The 16,123-nt window shown below is 42.0% G+C and overlaps 1 protein-coding gene across 39 annotated transcripts in view; it reads right to left on the reverse strand.

The window, feature by feature from the left end:
- The window catches only part of DST (dystonin), a 299,278-nt gene that overhangs the window by 168,417 nt on the left and 114,738 nt on the right, over positions 1–16,123 (reverse strand). For all 39 annotated transcript variants that reach the window (XM_035109746.3, XM_088665773.1, XM_035109753.3 and 36 more), the window contains 5 exons: positions 5,444–5,556; positions 5,225–5,331; positions 4,003–4,122; positions 2,674–2,769; positions 2,461–2,588 (listed from right to left, as the gene is read on the reverse strand). In XM_035109746.3, the coding sequence (XP_034965637.3) occupies positions 2,461–2,588; positions 2,674–2,769; positions 4,003–4,122; positions 5,225–5,331; positions 5,444–5,556 (564 nt within the window). The remainder of the gene's footprint in view (positions 1–2,460; positions 2,589–2,673; positions 2,770–4,002; positions 4,123–5,224; positions 5,332–5,443; positions 5,557–16,123) is intronic.

Raw genomic sequence — 16,123 nt, forward strand, 5'->3', positions numbered from 1 at the left:
TGGCGGAAAAAAATCATACTGACTGCTGAATAGCATGTAACTACATGTGTGAACTCCGGGTGCATGGGTGCCTGTGATCCATGTCTGCATTAAAGTAAACTATGAACTTACTGCTGTATGATCCTGTGACATGTCAGTTCCCTATCTACTGACTTCAGCACCACTTTTGTGAGGTCAATAAGATTTGTGAAAGAGACCTAATATTTATATAATGTGAAAACAATTGTGTTCAAGTCACCATGAAAGGGCTTCATCACAATGAAAAACCATTTGGAAAATGGGATCCCAAACTGCTTATATGAAAAATGGGAAGCCATTGATCATTTGGGAAGCCCATTTTATATTGAAATTGACTCAGCAAGAAGAGCATACCGGTACATGTGCATGCTCCATCATTTATAAGACTAGATTCCTACTCTTAGGGACTGGCATTTTCTCCTCTCCCGCACACTAAGGCAAATACAGTTCTCTTAATACACAGCCTCATCTTTCTTAAGTACAAGTCCTTCTTCCCTCCATCACCACTGAAACCTCTGTAAAGCAAGAAAGCTGCAATTGAGAAGAGATGGGAAGGGCTTTGTTCTTTCACTCCCATGTTGCTTTCATGCCTTGCACAGCAAAGCCTCGTGAGCAAAGCGCTGGTTGTCTCCTACTACAAAAGCTTGCTTTACTTAAACCTCTTCCATAGTTTAAATCCACAATTGTCATCTCAGTGTCTCTCCACAACCACTTTACTCAAACCTCTATGGTTCTTAGAATAGAGCGAGAAGGTTACTGAAAGTGGAAAAAATGGACTTTCAGCCTTCTCCCTCTTCCATTCCTCCATTGCCTCATGAGAAGGGGGGGGCGGGCGGGATGTGGAACCCTCAAATATTAAAAAGTGCATTCTCACTGTCATGTATTTCACTCCTGCAACCGTATCTTATCTTTAACATGAAGTTCCAGATTTAATGTAGTAATTAAGAATTGCTATTTATTTCCAGAAAACACACATATATGTACATCACCCACCAACTGAACTTAGCATCCTCTAACTCAGCCTTTCTCAACTTTCGTTCCCCAGATGTTCTTGAACAGGCATAGGCAAACTCGGCCCTCCAGATGTTTTGGGACTACAACTCCCATCATCCCTAGCTAATAGGGCCAGTGGTCAGGGTTTGATGGGAGTTGTAGTCCCAAAACATCTAGAGGGCTGAGTTTGCCTATGCCTGTTCTTGAACTACAACTACCATCATCCCTGAACACTGCTCATGATGGCTACCGGTAGGAATGATGGGAGTTGTAGTCCAACAATGTCTAGAGACCCAAGGCTGAGAAAGGCTGCCTAACTAAACAAGTTAATTAATTTACTTAATTTCATAAAATGTATACACCGCTTGATTGTGAAAAGCCTCAAAACGGTTTATAAAAAAGATAAAACAAGAAAATCGAAACTCACATCCAAACTATAAAACATACAAAATACTGAAACAGATTAAAATTACCTCAACTTTCTAAGCATCTGGGTGAGCTTGTCTAAACAACCATGTTTTTAGCAGGCGCTGAAAAGAGGACTGTGAAGGCACCTGCTTGATCTCAGTAGTTGACAGGCTTGCTCTTATTAGTCTACTCATCTTAAAGATACAGTAACATATAACAGAGGTGGCCTGTGCTTGCAAGTGAGAGTCAAAAACGAATGGAGTAAAAAGAGGGTGAAGGTGAAAGTGGTGTGTGCATGTGCAAAGGGGTTGCAGAATAGGAGTTCAGAGAAGGCATGGCTATGTGTGTATGGAGGGGTGATCTGTGCACAAAGAAGAACTGAAAAATGGAAGGTGGAAGAAAACAACCGAGTGAATGTGAAAATGGGAATGCACAAGGGGCTGCAAAAAAAGAAGGGAGTAGGAGGCATCAGAATAGGGGCGAAGAGGTAAACAGGGGCATGAAAGAATATGCAGAGCAGGAGAGGACAGTGGCTTCAAAGTTGGCCGGAAGGTGGAAAGGGCGCTTAGCAGTAATGTGTGGGAAGAGGAAATGCAGGAGATTTTCATGGGGGTACTTTGTGCGCAAGGAGGCTTGCACAAAAGGGTGAGAGGGGACATGGGCATAGGGGCAAAGGTGAAAACAGGAGCGCAAAGAGGGACTGCAGAACAGAAGAAAGAAGTGGCTTCAGAAATGGGGTTGGGAAGGTGAATAGTAAGCTTAGTAGCTGTGTGGGTTGGGAAGTTAATGTGGGGGGAAGTGGCAGTGGGGTTAGCAAGCAGGGGTGCAGACCCTAGTAATAAAATTAAGCATAGGTTTGGATTGATTTATTATAATAAAGGGCTTAGCCTATCAAATCAGATTCTATGTTGCCAATGTGCCTAAAGTTGATTTTAAGTATTCTAATAAAAGTGCCCTTGTATATTTCACAAAATACTGCACTGGCCATTTTCAAACGAGCAGGCAGAGAAGCAAGCTTATAAAACAAAAATACCAACATACCTCTCAACTTCTGGTCGAAGTGTTTTTTCTCTTTCCAACATAGCAATAATTAGCTTCCCCCACTCTTTCTCTATGTCATTTGGGTGGTAACCTTGAGGAAGCTTGATACGCCCAAATTCTATCCAAACCTTCAAAAACAAGGAATGATTACATAAAGCCAAGATAAAAGGAAATGAAACCAGCATTCAAAAATCCATTAAAAAAATGGCTTACCTCCAGTAATTTATATAGGTGTTTGATTTTTGATTTCTCTATCTCCTTTGGTGGAATTTCTGTTTCTTTAAATTGTAAATATTGGTTATAAAGTGCCTAAAGAAAAACAAACAAGCATTGCTGTCATGTTTCTAAAAGATACTTTTTTACTATTTACTCAGAATTGTTGGTGTACTGAAGCTTTCGAAAATCTTTTCATGCCCATAAGTGTGGAACCAGTTTGTGTGGGTTTACTCACTATCCTAACCAAACCCCTTCTTAGATTTACAATGGGAAGAGGAGAATTAAACTGTCAAGTGCCTAATTCAACCTTCACTTGGCATCCCCATGCCTTAAATTCAAATGTAATACTGACTGTCCCAAGCACTGACATTCATGGTTTCAATCCAGAAAACAGCAGCTGGCACAGAATTCTGTTTGATTTCTTTCTTTGGAATGTGACTTGACAGTCCAAACCCCAAACTTTGAGATAGATGGGGCAATGGTTCGTACAACCTCAGTTAAAATTTCATCCCAGTGCCTCCAAGGCAGGGGAATCCCGTGCTGCTCAATACTGACATGGAAGCTGTACAACAGGACTGCATCTTCTCCCCAAATTTCTAGAAGCCCAAAGGTCACAATGGTAAAAATGGTAAAAAGCTCACAAAAGACCTGGTGAGCTTTTTACCTTCATGGGGTGATTGAGGATCAAATCAAATTTATTGCAGCTTTAAGCTCATAAAAAATACAAACATAAGCATACGACAACATACAAAACATACAAAACGAGCAAGGCGCTCAATTGAGGGTCAAAATCTACAAGGTCAGAAGATAGCTGTATCGCTGACTACCTATTGTGTAAAAACTCTGTTTATGGCAAACCTTATTTGAGCACCTCTGGGAGGAAGAGGGATATATGCATTTAATTAACAAAACTAACATGACCAATAGAAGGCTTAGCCTTCTCTCTGACATGCTAACTTCCCATCAACAGGATGTTTTTATTCTGGGAAGCATTAAATTGTGCAACTTGCACTACCACCCACACTCCCAGGAAAGCCCTACCAATGCTTTTATTCTGAATGCATGGGTTGTTTCCTAGCTATAAGTGAGGTTGGACTAAGAATCAGTGCTGCAGCTGGACAGGAGACAGGCTGCATCTTAGGGAAAGAGTTGAGAATTTTTGAGCCCAATATTATGTGCTCCAGCAGTGGCACACAAGGGAATCTGAGTAGGCGTTACTGATTTGTATAGGAGTTTGTAAATCATGCTCTAAATAGGTAGGTGATCCCTCTCAAAGAATTAATACAGAATGCACTTTATTCTGTATCTTGATAATGTAAACATTACCTTGAGTTCCACAGGATTGTTTGGAAACGCTCTGTCAGTCATCATTGTGGCATGGTGCCTGATCCACTGGATGAGGTAGTTCACCATATTCTGGTATTCAACCCACTTGACTTCAACATCCTAGCAAGTAAGTGGGAATAAAGATCTATCAAAGCATTTTATAGCACTGGAAGCCTACAGCAAGAGATCTGACGGGCCGCTACACCAACTCAGAATAGCATAGTGAGTCCTATAGCTATCTCCCTCTCTTGGCCCTTCGTGCTCCTACTGAGTTCCCTCCTACCGGTCATAATGCTGCAGTGATGGAAGAAGCCCACAATTCAAAACTAGTGCAATCCACTTTCTATGCGACTCTTATTATTCAGATTCTACATCAGCCATATGCTTCTTTAGCTCCCGGTCCCACAACCCCCAGTTCTTCATATCGGTATATCCATCTCCTTCCCATCGCTGCACTGAATATGATGTTTAGGCCCAGCCTTAATTTCTCCTTTGCTCCTAATCATTTCATGCCCTTACCAACCATGTATCATGAGCTGGCAGTGTTCCGTGGCCCACTGGCACCTGTGTTATGGGGTCAATAAACTGTGCTTTGGGTACGTACGTCCCATGTCTAAGAGATGGGACAACATGCTCATTCTGGACGGGGTCACACTCTCTCTAAAGGAGAAAGTAAATAGGTACTCCTGGATAGATCTCTATCACTAGAGATAGAGTGACCAAAAGGTCAGCTATTCCAACTTCTTGTGATGCAGGAATCCTGCCCACAGCTGTCCCTGGGTAGGCTCAAACCACCAACCTTCTGATTAACAGCCAGATGCACGGACCCACTGCACCACCTTAGCTTTATCACATCCACCAGTTATGGCGGTTCCTAGACTGTGATAGTCTGACCACTGTAGTCTATGTACTTGGTAACCTCAAGGCGGGATTGCTGCAATGGACTCTATGTAGGGCTTCCCTTGAGCCTGGTTTTGGAGCTCCAGCTGGTGCAGAATGTGGTGGTCAGATAGCTGATGGAGGCACATGACCGACAAAAGGCGACACAATTGTTAAAATCAGCTGCATAGACTACTCACATACTACCAAGCCAGGTTCGAATGTCCAAATCCCAGCAATCAGATAATATCCTCTTTTCTTTACAATTGCCAGTGAAATTAACCCTTCACCATGACAAGCTTGTTTTGTATGTGAACGTAGTTTTTAATTGCTAATAACTTACATGTGCACTGATGCCTTCACCACCTTCTGGTACTTTGGGAAATGCATCATAAAGTGATGACACATAAGTGATTACTGACTTCTCATCAGGCGAGGAGACATCAACATCTTAAAAAAAGACATGACACACAGCTAATGTCTAACATACATACATTAGAGTGTTACAATTCCAATGCAGTCTGATGCTATGATCTACTAAGGATCCCATTCACTAACTCACCTTCGGGGTCCAGAAGTCTGGCAACACCAAGTTTTTCTGCTACAAAAAAAGCATGCTCTAAATTTGCAAGGTTGCTTTGAACAGCAACGGTATTCATGTCTATCAGGTCCGGCCTGCAAGACAAAAACAATAATTTAAGTTTGATTTTGGAAAATATGGTGGTAGGTAAGATCTTCATTAATTTCAGGGGATGCATTTATGAAGGATATGACTCTTTCGTTGAGTTAGAGGAGCGGTTTTTCCTCCATACTTGGGATGCAACCTGTTTCAATATTCAGCTTCAGGAAGGAATTTTCCCTCAAATCAAATTATTTGCGGAAAAATAGTAGATACCTTGGTCAGAGTCATTTCAGTTCATTTCTAAACCCTAACTGTGCAGTCTTATCTCTCTGCTAGGGATAGGACAAATCTCATGGGGATATTTTATGATGTGAAAGGGAGTTAAATGCGTTGAGATCCTGTAAAGGGTTGGGCTAATTGCCCTTCATAATAACATAAGAGAAAGCTGCTGGATCATGTCAATGACCCATCTAGTCCAGAACTTTACTTCCACAAGGTCTGTATAATGCTGCACCAAGAGTTAAAATATTCCTTAGATCTTACATTGTCTGTCTTCACACAGTCTCTTTTTAACAGTCACGATTAGAGGAACATCTCTTCTAGAGGTCCACATACTGTTTGGATATCTCAATTTTGGCAAGGTCCATCAATACCACCTTTCAATCAGTTACTCCATCAATAGCACTATAACGCTTAAAATTCTTTAAAGACTGATGTCTGGCTAGACTGACTCAGCAAAGCGCATGCCCATTGGTATAAGTAGCATAGCAGCAGCCAGTAAATTAAGAGAAACCTAAGGATGCAGGTGGCGCTGTGGGTTAAACCACAGAGCCTAGGGCTTGCCGATCAGAAGGTTGGCGGTTCAAATCTCTGCGACAGAGTGAGCTCCCGTTGCTCGGTCCCAGCTTCTGCCAACCTAGCAGTTCGAAAGCACGTCAAAGTGCAAGTAGATAAATAGGTACCGCTAAAGCTGCTCTGGTTCACCAGAAGCGGCTTTGTCATGCTGGCCACATGACCTGGATGCTGTACACCGGCTCCCTCAGCCAATAACGCAAGATGAGCGCCACAACCCCAGAGTCGGTCACGACTGGACCTAATGGTCAGGCGTACCTTTACCTTTACCTAATTCTAGGAACCACTGAAATAATTCACAGAGTAAACCTGAATTTATTTCGCTCCCCAATTTTGGGTTCACGTTTTGGCAAGTTTCCCTTTGTGTAGAAGACCTATTCCAATTCCTAAAAACAGAAGAGGGATTTCAAGGAAAAGATGCAACAAAAACTCAGGACTTTAATATCAATAAGCTATTCCCCATGACTTCAGTCTAATGTTATTGCAACAGAGCCCTCTCTCCCATTTGAATTTAAATTAATTCCTGTAACAGAAAAGGAAAAAACAGTAACGTTTTCTACAGATTTAATATGTACATAAAGAACTACAAAGAATTGTTAGAAGAGTGAACTTGAAAAGCACTAATATTTTATGTCACAGTGATGCAGAGGAAAGATTAAGGAGGATTTCACATCATAGCATATACTAAGAGAATTGGAAAAACAACATTTATATCTGAAAGCTGATGCCTGCTGTTTTCATTTTGTTGATATCCACGACATTTCACACATGCTGATAGTAATGAAGCAAAACGTGAGACGCAAAACACAAAATGATGCCTGTTCAGCTGCTGACTTGTCAGGACAAGAAAGGGCAAGTTGTTATGCAAGCCTTGCCTGTTCATGGGAAAAGAAAACAACAACAACAAATAAGCAACCATTATTTGGCTGAAAACGGGCAGCTAACAAAGTTTTCATCCAAGAGGGGGCAAGATTGGATTTCCTTCACAACAAAATAATCCTATTAACTGCAAAGTAGCAGTACTTGTCACAAATTTCAAACTAATATTTCTCACACATGGTGCAGCATTGCATATACAGCAGAAGTAATCACTCTCAGTAAAAGTTGATTAAAGCAATTCTCAAAAATGCTTTGCCAACAAGCTTTTAACATAGTTCTTAAACAACAGATCGAAACCAAGCTACCACTGGCACTATGTCTGCACCAAGCCTGAGTACGTATGTGTTGTTGTTGTTGTTGTTTAGTCGTTTAGTCGTGTCCGACTCTTCGTGACCCCATGGACCATAGCACGCCAGGCACTCCTGTCTTGCACTGCCTCCCGCAGTTTGGTCAAACTCATGTTGGTAGCTTCGAGAACACTGTCCAACCATCTTGTCCTCTGACGTCCCCTTCTCCTAGTGCCCTCAATCTTTCCCAACATCAGGGTCTTTTCCAAGGATTCTTCTCTTCTCATGAGGTGGCCAAAGTATTGGAGCCTCAGCTTCACGATCTGTCCTTCCAGGGAGCACTCAGGGCTGATTTCCTTAAGAATGGATAGGTTTGATCTTCTAGCATTCCATGGGACTCTCAAGAGTCTCCTCCAGCACCATAATTCAAAAGCATCAATTCTTCGGCGATCAGCCTTCTTTATGGTCCATAAAGAATATATCCCCATATTCAACGTTTACAGAAAAATGCTACCTTGTGCAAATTCTAAAATCTTTCAAATTGTGACATCATGCATACAATAGGAATATTATACTCTACAGTGTGCCTCAAGGGATAAATGACCCAGCCTTTAGTCATAACACTGTGAGTCATTCTATGGCAGGGATTTCAGAGAAAGCTGGGTATTTGCCACCGAAGGAAACACACTAATAACTCAGAAAGAGAGAGAATAATTCACTTGAAAAATTCCCAGCACTGCATGTGCCACACCCAAAATAAACTGCTCACTTTCCAAACACATGGTGTGTTTTTGTCCTTGTTTAGAGGTCTGACAGAAAATGACCCTATTCTGTCAGACCTCTAAACAATATGGAGATGATGTATTCTGGGCTGGGCAGCACCGAAAAGTCTTTCAGTTATTCTCCAAGATTTTTTAGACATCTTTCCACAATCACCCTTGTTCTCCCCACACCAAAAAGCCACCCCTGACGTTTGGGAGGCCTTCCGTAGTGGAATCTAATGGATCAGAAGGGGCTAGAAATGAAACTGGGCAACAACATTTCAATGCACAGAAGTATGTATGCATGAGCTATAGAAGACCCAGGCACAAAAAACAGAGGATAAAATGCAGCTATAAGACAGACACCAGAGAACAGAGCTGCACAGAGAACAGAGCTGCACAAATCAGTGGTGCTCCCTAAATATATGTTGTTCTTACAAGATTTTGCTTAGAATGTGCTACAAAGGAGGGGGGAAAGGCTGTAAAAACTGCAACACATCTAAGAATAAAATAAAACTATGGTCTTGCGGCAGAACCAAGCTAGAGGTTGCTGTACAAATGCACAAAATTTCTTATGCACATAAGCAAGCAAACTTAAGGCCCTGTTTCTTTAAATATATAACATGTTTCTTCTTGTCTTGTGGTTAAGGAAGAGAAAAGCTTAACCTATGTCTGGGATTGGAAAACATGCCTTAGCAGCTGTGCCACACCAAGCTAAAAGGAAAAGCAAAGCAACTGCAAGTTCTTCTCCAGGAGTAACCTATTTTTGTACCGTTCTGGTAAACTGTGGTTTGCCTTATGATGATGTGCAAACCAGGCTAGAAAATTCTCATGTTTTTCATTCCCCCACCCTGAAGTGCAGCTTCTCCCAAACCTGGGTGCTACTTCTAAACTCCCTCAAATTTAGTAAGCCACTTACAATAAAGCATGGTAAGTAGGAGTTGTTCAGAAAGAAAGGCACACATTCTGTGCATCTACAAACCCATAATCACATCAAAAATAAGGGCTAATTACAATAGATTAACTGCTGGATCACAAATCTAACGACAAATTCACAGTAAACACAGGTCAACCACAGCAGAAAAAAAGCTGGGGATGTTTATAGAGTTTGACCATCACAGATTTGCTGGCATATAACCCCAGAATATTCTCAAGCAGCCCTAAAACACTGCTTATGCCCAACCTGTATAAATTAGGGTTGTTACTGGGTTTGCAGACCAGCTGGTATTTTATTACTCTGACCATTATTTTTTACCAGGTAATCTGTACTAGCTTCTAGAAAAACCATCAGCCTCATAACCAGACAATGATTCCACCCAGACAATGCCCTTGGCTGTACACCTTACCTTACCGATTCCATCCTGTGTCTACCTCAAACAGCTAAACTTCTTCAGGTTCTGCCCTGGGTTCCACCTACTGGTATCAAACTATTTTTTGGTTGACAACCCTAGTTGTGCCTATGGGATTATGGTATCTGGGCAGGGTGATTATGACCTCATCTCACACTGGTGGATGCTTGGACATGACAATCAGAGACCAAAAATGGGGGAATATTCATACAACCATATAGAAATAAGTTTTTCTGGATGGGGGGGGAGATAAAAGTATTTCTTCACACAAGACATAACTGATGTATTGAATTTACCAATATGTGGTAGTGGCCACAAGCTTAGATGGTTTTTTAATGAGATGCTAGCCATGATGGCTATATGGAACTCCCAAGTTCTTAGGCAGTGGGCTACAGAAAACCAGTTGCTGACAAGCAACAGAGGTTATTGTCTTCAAGCTATGCTTTGATCTTCCCAGGTGTGTTTTGATGGCCACTGTAGGAAGCAGGATGGTGCAGCTATGGCTCCTCTTATCTTCTTATAACTTCCATTAAATTAAAGCAGAGCTTTCCAAACTGTGGGTCACAACACGTTATTGTGTTGGCTGACAAAGCTATTGTACTAACAACCTTACTATATGCTTGTGAAACATGGACTACTTATAAACGCCATCTCCAACTCCTCGAAAGATTCCATCAACGCTGTCTCAGAAAAATTTTACACATCACTTGGGAAGACAGGCGAACTAATATCAGTATACTGGAAGAAGCAAATATCACCAGGGTTGAAGCAATGATTCTTCAACATCAACTTTGTTGGACTGGTCATGTTGTGCAGATGCCTGATGATCGTCTTCCAAAGCAACTACTCTATTCCGAACTTAAAAATGGAAAACGTAATGCTGGTGGTCAACAAAAGAGGTTTAAAGACTGTCTCAAGGCAAATCTAAAAAAAATGTAGAATAAACACTGACAACTGGGAAACACTGGCCTGTGAGCGCTCCAGTTGGAGAACAGCCTTTACCAAAGGTGTCATGGGCTTTGAAGACACTCAATCTCAGGACACAAGGGAGAAACGTGCTAAGAGGAAGGCACGCTTGGCAAATCCACACCGTGATCAACTCCCGTCTGGAAACCAATGTCCCCACTGTGGAAGGACGTGTGGATCCAGAATTGGCCTCCATAGTCACTTACGGACCCATTGTTAAAACCATGTTTATGGAAGACAATCTTACTCGGATACGAGTGATCGCCAAAGAAGAAGAAGAAGATTGTGTTGGCTGCAGTGTGTAGGTGTGTCACGCAATGTGTGTCCGTATATCTTATTAGGGGTTAGTTTAGCTTCCGGTTTGCTAGTAAAACTGAAATACCATGTCGTAAAGTGATGCATGTCTAAAAAGTGTATCACCAACATGAAAAGCTTGGAAAGCTCTGAACTGAAGTTTCACCGTCATAGATTTGCAGGCATATAGTCCGGAATATTCAGAAGAAGCACTTCAAAACACTGTACCCCACAAAGTATGTCTTAATCGCTTAAATGGAGGGTTGAAGGGCATAGCAAACCACCTTAACAAGAAAATTATGCTGCTGCAGGTCACTGCTAATTCTTGAAAAGCGAGTAAACTCAAGATTGGAGTTGGGGAACCTGTGGCCCTCAAGATGCTGTTGGATAATATTCCTATAATCCCTGAACACTGGCCATATTTGGGGGGGAGGGCTGATGGGATCTGGGAGTACAACAACTGGATGGCCACATATTCCCCATACCTGCCCTAGATTCTGTCAGACCTAATCCTATCACTTGCCAGAGTCACCCAGAAAGTCCTCCACAACGTACCTTCGCGATTCCATCTTCTCTACCCCAGACTGCTAGGTTATACTCTGCTCCACTTCCTGGCCCCACAGTATTTTTCAAACCAAATGTATACAACTCTAGTTGTAACCATGGGATTATGATACCTGGTCAGGGTGATTATGATGACATAATAACCTTATATCCAGCATGACTACCAAGCAGGCAAAAATAAAGGCCAATTCATACAGCCATATGAATTGGCCTCACATTTGCTTGCCAACAGCTAGATCCAAGGAATTGGTACAATAAACACATGAGCAACAATGCATGACTGATGCTATTCAGTTCAAAAAGAGAGAGAGCTGCCTTTAAGCAGCAAATATGCACAAGCGTTTTCAGGACAGGCAATTAGCCAAAACAGTTTTAATCTCCCGAGAAGCAGGTTTAATGCTGTGCTTAGAATGATGTGTGATTAATCTTTGACTGAAGCAAAAAGAAACGGCATGGTGGTATTTCTTAGTCCACATAAAGGTAGGTCTCATATTCTGTGATTCTCCATCAGCAGAGGAGCCAGGGCTGGAAGTGTAAAATTAAGTGAACACCCAAGTATAATCTTGTTTGTTTTTTTAATTGCTGTAATTAGATAATGCATGCACATATGAAAAATTCCTAGCCACCATACTCATAAAGGATAATAATGGACAGGTGCGTGAGGCAGCCATACATTTCTCTGCACGAGGGAATTGCTAAAAGCCATCAAAGATCGTGCCAGGACATGCACTGCTCGTTAAAAATCATGCACGTGACTGAAGAAGGAATGGAAAGATTTCTGATTTAGACAAGGCCTGTCACACCTTCTCAGTGAAGAGGCTCCACTTACAGAAACTGTTGTGATTCCATTAGACCATATTCAGTCTAAAATGAAATAAATTATGCAAAAGTCAGGATGACATACCGTGTTTCTCATATTATAAGACATGTCTTATATTTATTTTTTCCTCAAAAAAAACCACTATGGCTTATTTTCAAGGGATGTCTTATTTTTTTCCTCCTCCTCCTGCCACGGCTGGCATTGCTGCTGCGCCTATCACTATGTCTTATTTTCGGGGTATGGCTTATATTCCTTGAATGCTTAAAATCCTGCTATGGCTTATTTTATGGGTATGTCTTAAAATATGAGAAACAGGGTATTAAATACTTTGGATGCAAGTTTAGTTCAATTCGGTGTGCACCTTTGCATTTTGACATATCATGTCACTTACACAATCCACCTTTAGCCTTAATCAGTGAGTATACCTCATTCATGAGGAAATAAGAGTGCATTTCAATTGTTCAAAGCCAATTGCATACATTTCCTCAGTAAGCCTTCAAACAATAACTGTAAGTTGGGCCTGCTTGATTATTGCCATATTGCAGACTGAGGTTGTGGGTGGAGCCGAGCAAACTATGGCCTGCCTGAAGTCAGCTAGCCTACTGATAAACAAGAAGATCTGAACAGAATAAATTTCAGGCCCTTCATTCACACTCTTAGCTATTATTTCACAGCAGTGGTGGCTTCTTCCTCCATCTAGCACAGGGGTCCCCAACCTGAGGCCCATGGGCCAGAAGCAGCCCACGGAGACTGTTTAACCGGCCCACGAGCCACCCCCGAACTGAGCCCCCTGATTTCTGGTGTCTGGGCATGCACAGACATGTTTTCTGGTGTCGTGCTGCGCCAGCCCGGCCCACGGAGGATCTCCGCAGGAGTGATCCGGCCTATGCCCAGTAAGCCTTGCAGACCCCTGATCTAGCAGAAGGACTTTCTCCTTCATATCTTCACATTCACTAGACACAACGGGAAAGATCCACCTAATCCTTTCTCCAGAAAATATTATTATGTACAGGATTCACCTAATGAGCCCCATCAACAGAAGCCCTTTGCAAGGACTTCCACTTGAACAATGGGGCTTTCCCCCTCCTCTCCCCTCAAATTGGCAGGGGCGTGCGCAGTGGAGGGAGAATAATCCCTAGAAAAACACAGGGGGAGAGGGGAATGTTCCATTTGGCAAGCTCAAATGCTTGCTCAGAGAGAATAACTGGAAGAGCGTGATGTAGAATTCCATCCATATAATCCATCCACGTTGCCTTGGAAGCAGAGTTGAATGGGAAGCACATTCCAGCCTCTACTAACTGCTTGGAAACTAAGGGCCACTGGGAGGCTGCATCCCACGCCTTGTAGAAAGAACATTGCAGCAAGCGCAAGACCAACCGGGCCCCATTCATTGGACAGAGAAAGGAGAAGCTTCCCCCTCCCTGCCTGTTGCTCTGGGGCTGCAGAACCAAAGGAAGACCATGCTCTAGCAAAGCTATATAAGCCAAAGGACTAAGGGCTGCTGCTGCTGCTGCTGCTGCTGCTGCGCGCTCTCTGTGTGTGTGTGTAAAGAAACAGTTATGGCTTTGTTTGTTTTTGTATTATTACAACCTGCTGCTTGTACTGTAAGTCACATTGAGAATCATTTGATTGATTGGCAGGGTATATTTACTCAGAGTAAGTACTGTAAGTAAATAAATAAAGAAAAATCTTATCAACAAAGTACAGTACTCTCAAAATTCTAACCCCCAGTTTAGATCTCTCACCAACTGTTCACCAACGGCCTCGGTCCAGTATACCTAAAGGAGCGTCTCCACCCCCATCATTCTGCCCGGACACTGGGGTCCAGCTCCGAGGGGCTTCTTGCGGTTCCCTCATTGCGAGAAGCCAAGTTGCAGGGAACCAGGCAGAGGGCCTTCTCGGTGGTGGCGCCTGCCCTGTGGAACGCCCTCCCATCAGATGTCAAAAAGGAAAACAGCTACCAGATTTTTAGAAGACATCTGAAGGCAGCCCTATTTAGGGAGGCTTTTAATGTTTAAGAAATTAGTGTATTTTAATGTTTCTGTTGTAAGCCGCCCAGAGCGGCTGGGGAAACCCAGCCAGATGGGCGGGGTATAAATAATAAATTATTATTATTATTATTATTATTATTATTATTATTATTATTATTCACACATACAGCAACATAAGGGATGAAAGGTGGTAACAAAATAAGTTTGCTGAAGGTGGTAGTAAAGAAATCTCAGCACTCTTCAAATCCAAATTTTTGCACTGATGGGCACAGTATCTTATCACTGTTAAGTTAAAAAAAAAACTTAGACAATTAGGCAATGAGTGCCTTGAAAAGGTAATATAGCACAGCTTTCCCATGCTAAGAAAAAGGGAGTCATGCAATCAAAGAGCTAAATGAACTTTTTTTTTTAAAGTAACACTGGAACTGAAGGAATGTAACCACTGGGATTTATTCCTTCTAAGCCTTGTCCCCAGCTAGGGACGAATGAATAAATTAACCATTAGTGGACAAGTAAAATTAATTAACAACTTCCAACAGGTATTTGGGCTATACAGCTACTGCACTTTAAGAAAAGGGAATGTCTCAAAATGTTCTCCATCTAAAGTGTAGTGGGCCTCTTCCCAAAATTACACAATGCAGCACCAGAAGGAAAGAGCTGGTACTTTGGCAAGGCAACGCACCCTAATCCCTCTTCAAAGTACAAAATGAACCTAGCGTAATAAGATCTGAAAGAATCAGAGGCATGGCACAGGCCAGCCTAATATAATATTTTGCTTGTGCATAAGCCTAAGAAACATTAAAGTGAAACGGCCTGCACAATTGTTAATATAGTTGCAGACACCTTAGCATTCTGAATGTGGCATGATCCAACCGAAGTTAAACATGCATAGTGATTGCTGACTTATGCTCCATTTATTTAAGTGTAAATATATAAAGCGACTTAGTGCTAAGATCCACTATGAAAAAGTATGCCTTTAGAGTAAATTAAAGACCTTCGACTCAACCTGGAAGCTTAGTTCCCTTTCTCGGTCTGAAAATCCTTAGTATTGAGGGTTCCATTGTAGCCAAGACATGTAGGGTCCTCACAAAACGTCTCTATTCAATAAAACAAGGCTTACCACATTCATTCATTCATTCCTTCTCCCCCTCTTAGTAGAGCTTTTATTTTCCCTTCAAAAGATAAGGCAATAGTAAGCTATTCTTTAGAAAATGGCAAGCAGAAACTAGCAATCGCAAAAAAATAAAATTAAATCTTTTGTCTTCCTTTCAAAAGTATCTCATAGCCATCCAAGGCTTGACACTTAGTAATGTTTTGTTTCTTTCTGATTTGTAGCTGGAGGCAGTCAACAAGTTGCAGCAGATGTTGGCATCACCGCTTCTCCTATCCTCAAGGAATGTACTCAAGTTAGATCCTGATCGCCTGCAACATGTTTTAACATCACTATGGTACGGCGTGTGCCAGCATTTGTCCTGCAGCCTGGCATGAAACAGAAGTTCCAAACCAAAGCTCTGCTGCGTATGACTGGCTTGCCTTGAAGGAGGGTTCAGACTTTTGAAAACTTTCCACACCTAGAATTCTTTTCCTGTTCTTCTGCCACATCTGTAAACATCTGGCAGCTCACATGGCTGTGTCTGCTGCATGAAATCATCTGCAGGCCTAAATTTCTGCTTCTGCATGTGGCCTTTTGTTGGCTTCTCTTCCTGTTCTTTGCAGGGAGGGCTACTGTTCCACACCTCTCCATACTGCTAAAGCTTTTAAATAGCCCATTCACGTCAAAGGAAGCCTTCCCAGCACTTTCTAAAGGCCCTGAATTGGTCTCTTAACATTCCCTTTCTAATGTAACCGTAAACCTAT

Source organism: Zootoca vivipara, chromosome 3 (genome assembly GCF_965207765.1).
Source record: "Zootoca vivipara chromosome 3, rZooViv2.hap1.1, whole genome shotgun sequence".
In the NCBI taxonomy this organism is placed as follows: Eukaryota; Metazoa; Chordata; class Lepidosauria; order Squamata; family Lacertidae; genus Zootoca; species Zootoca vivipara.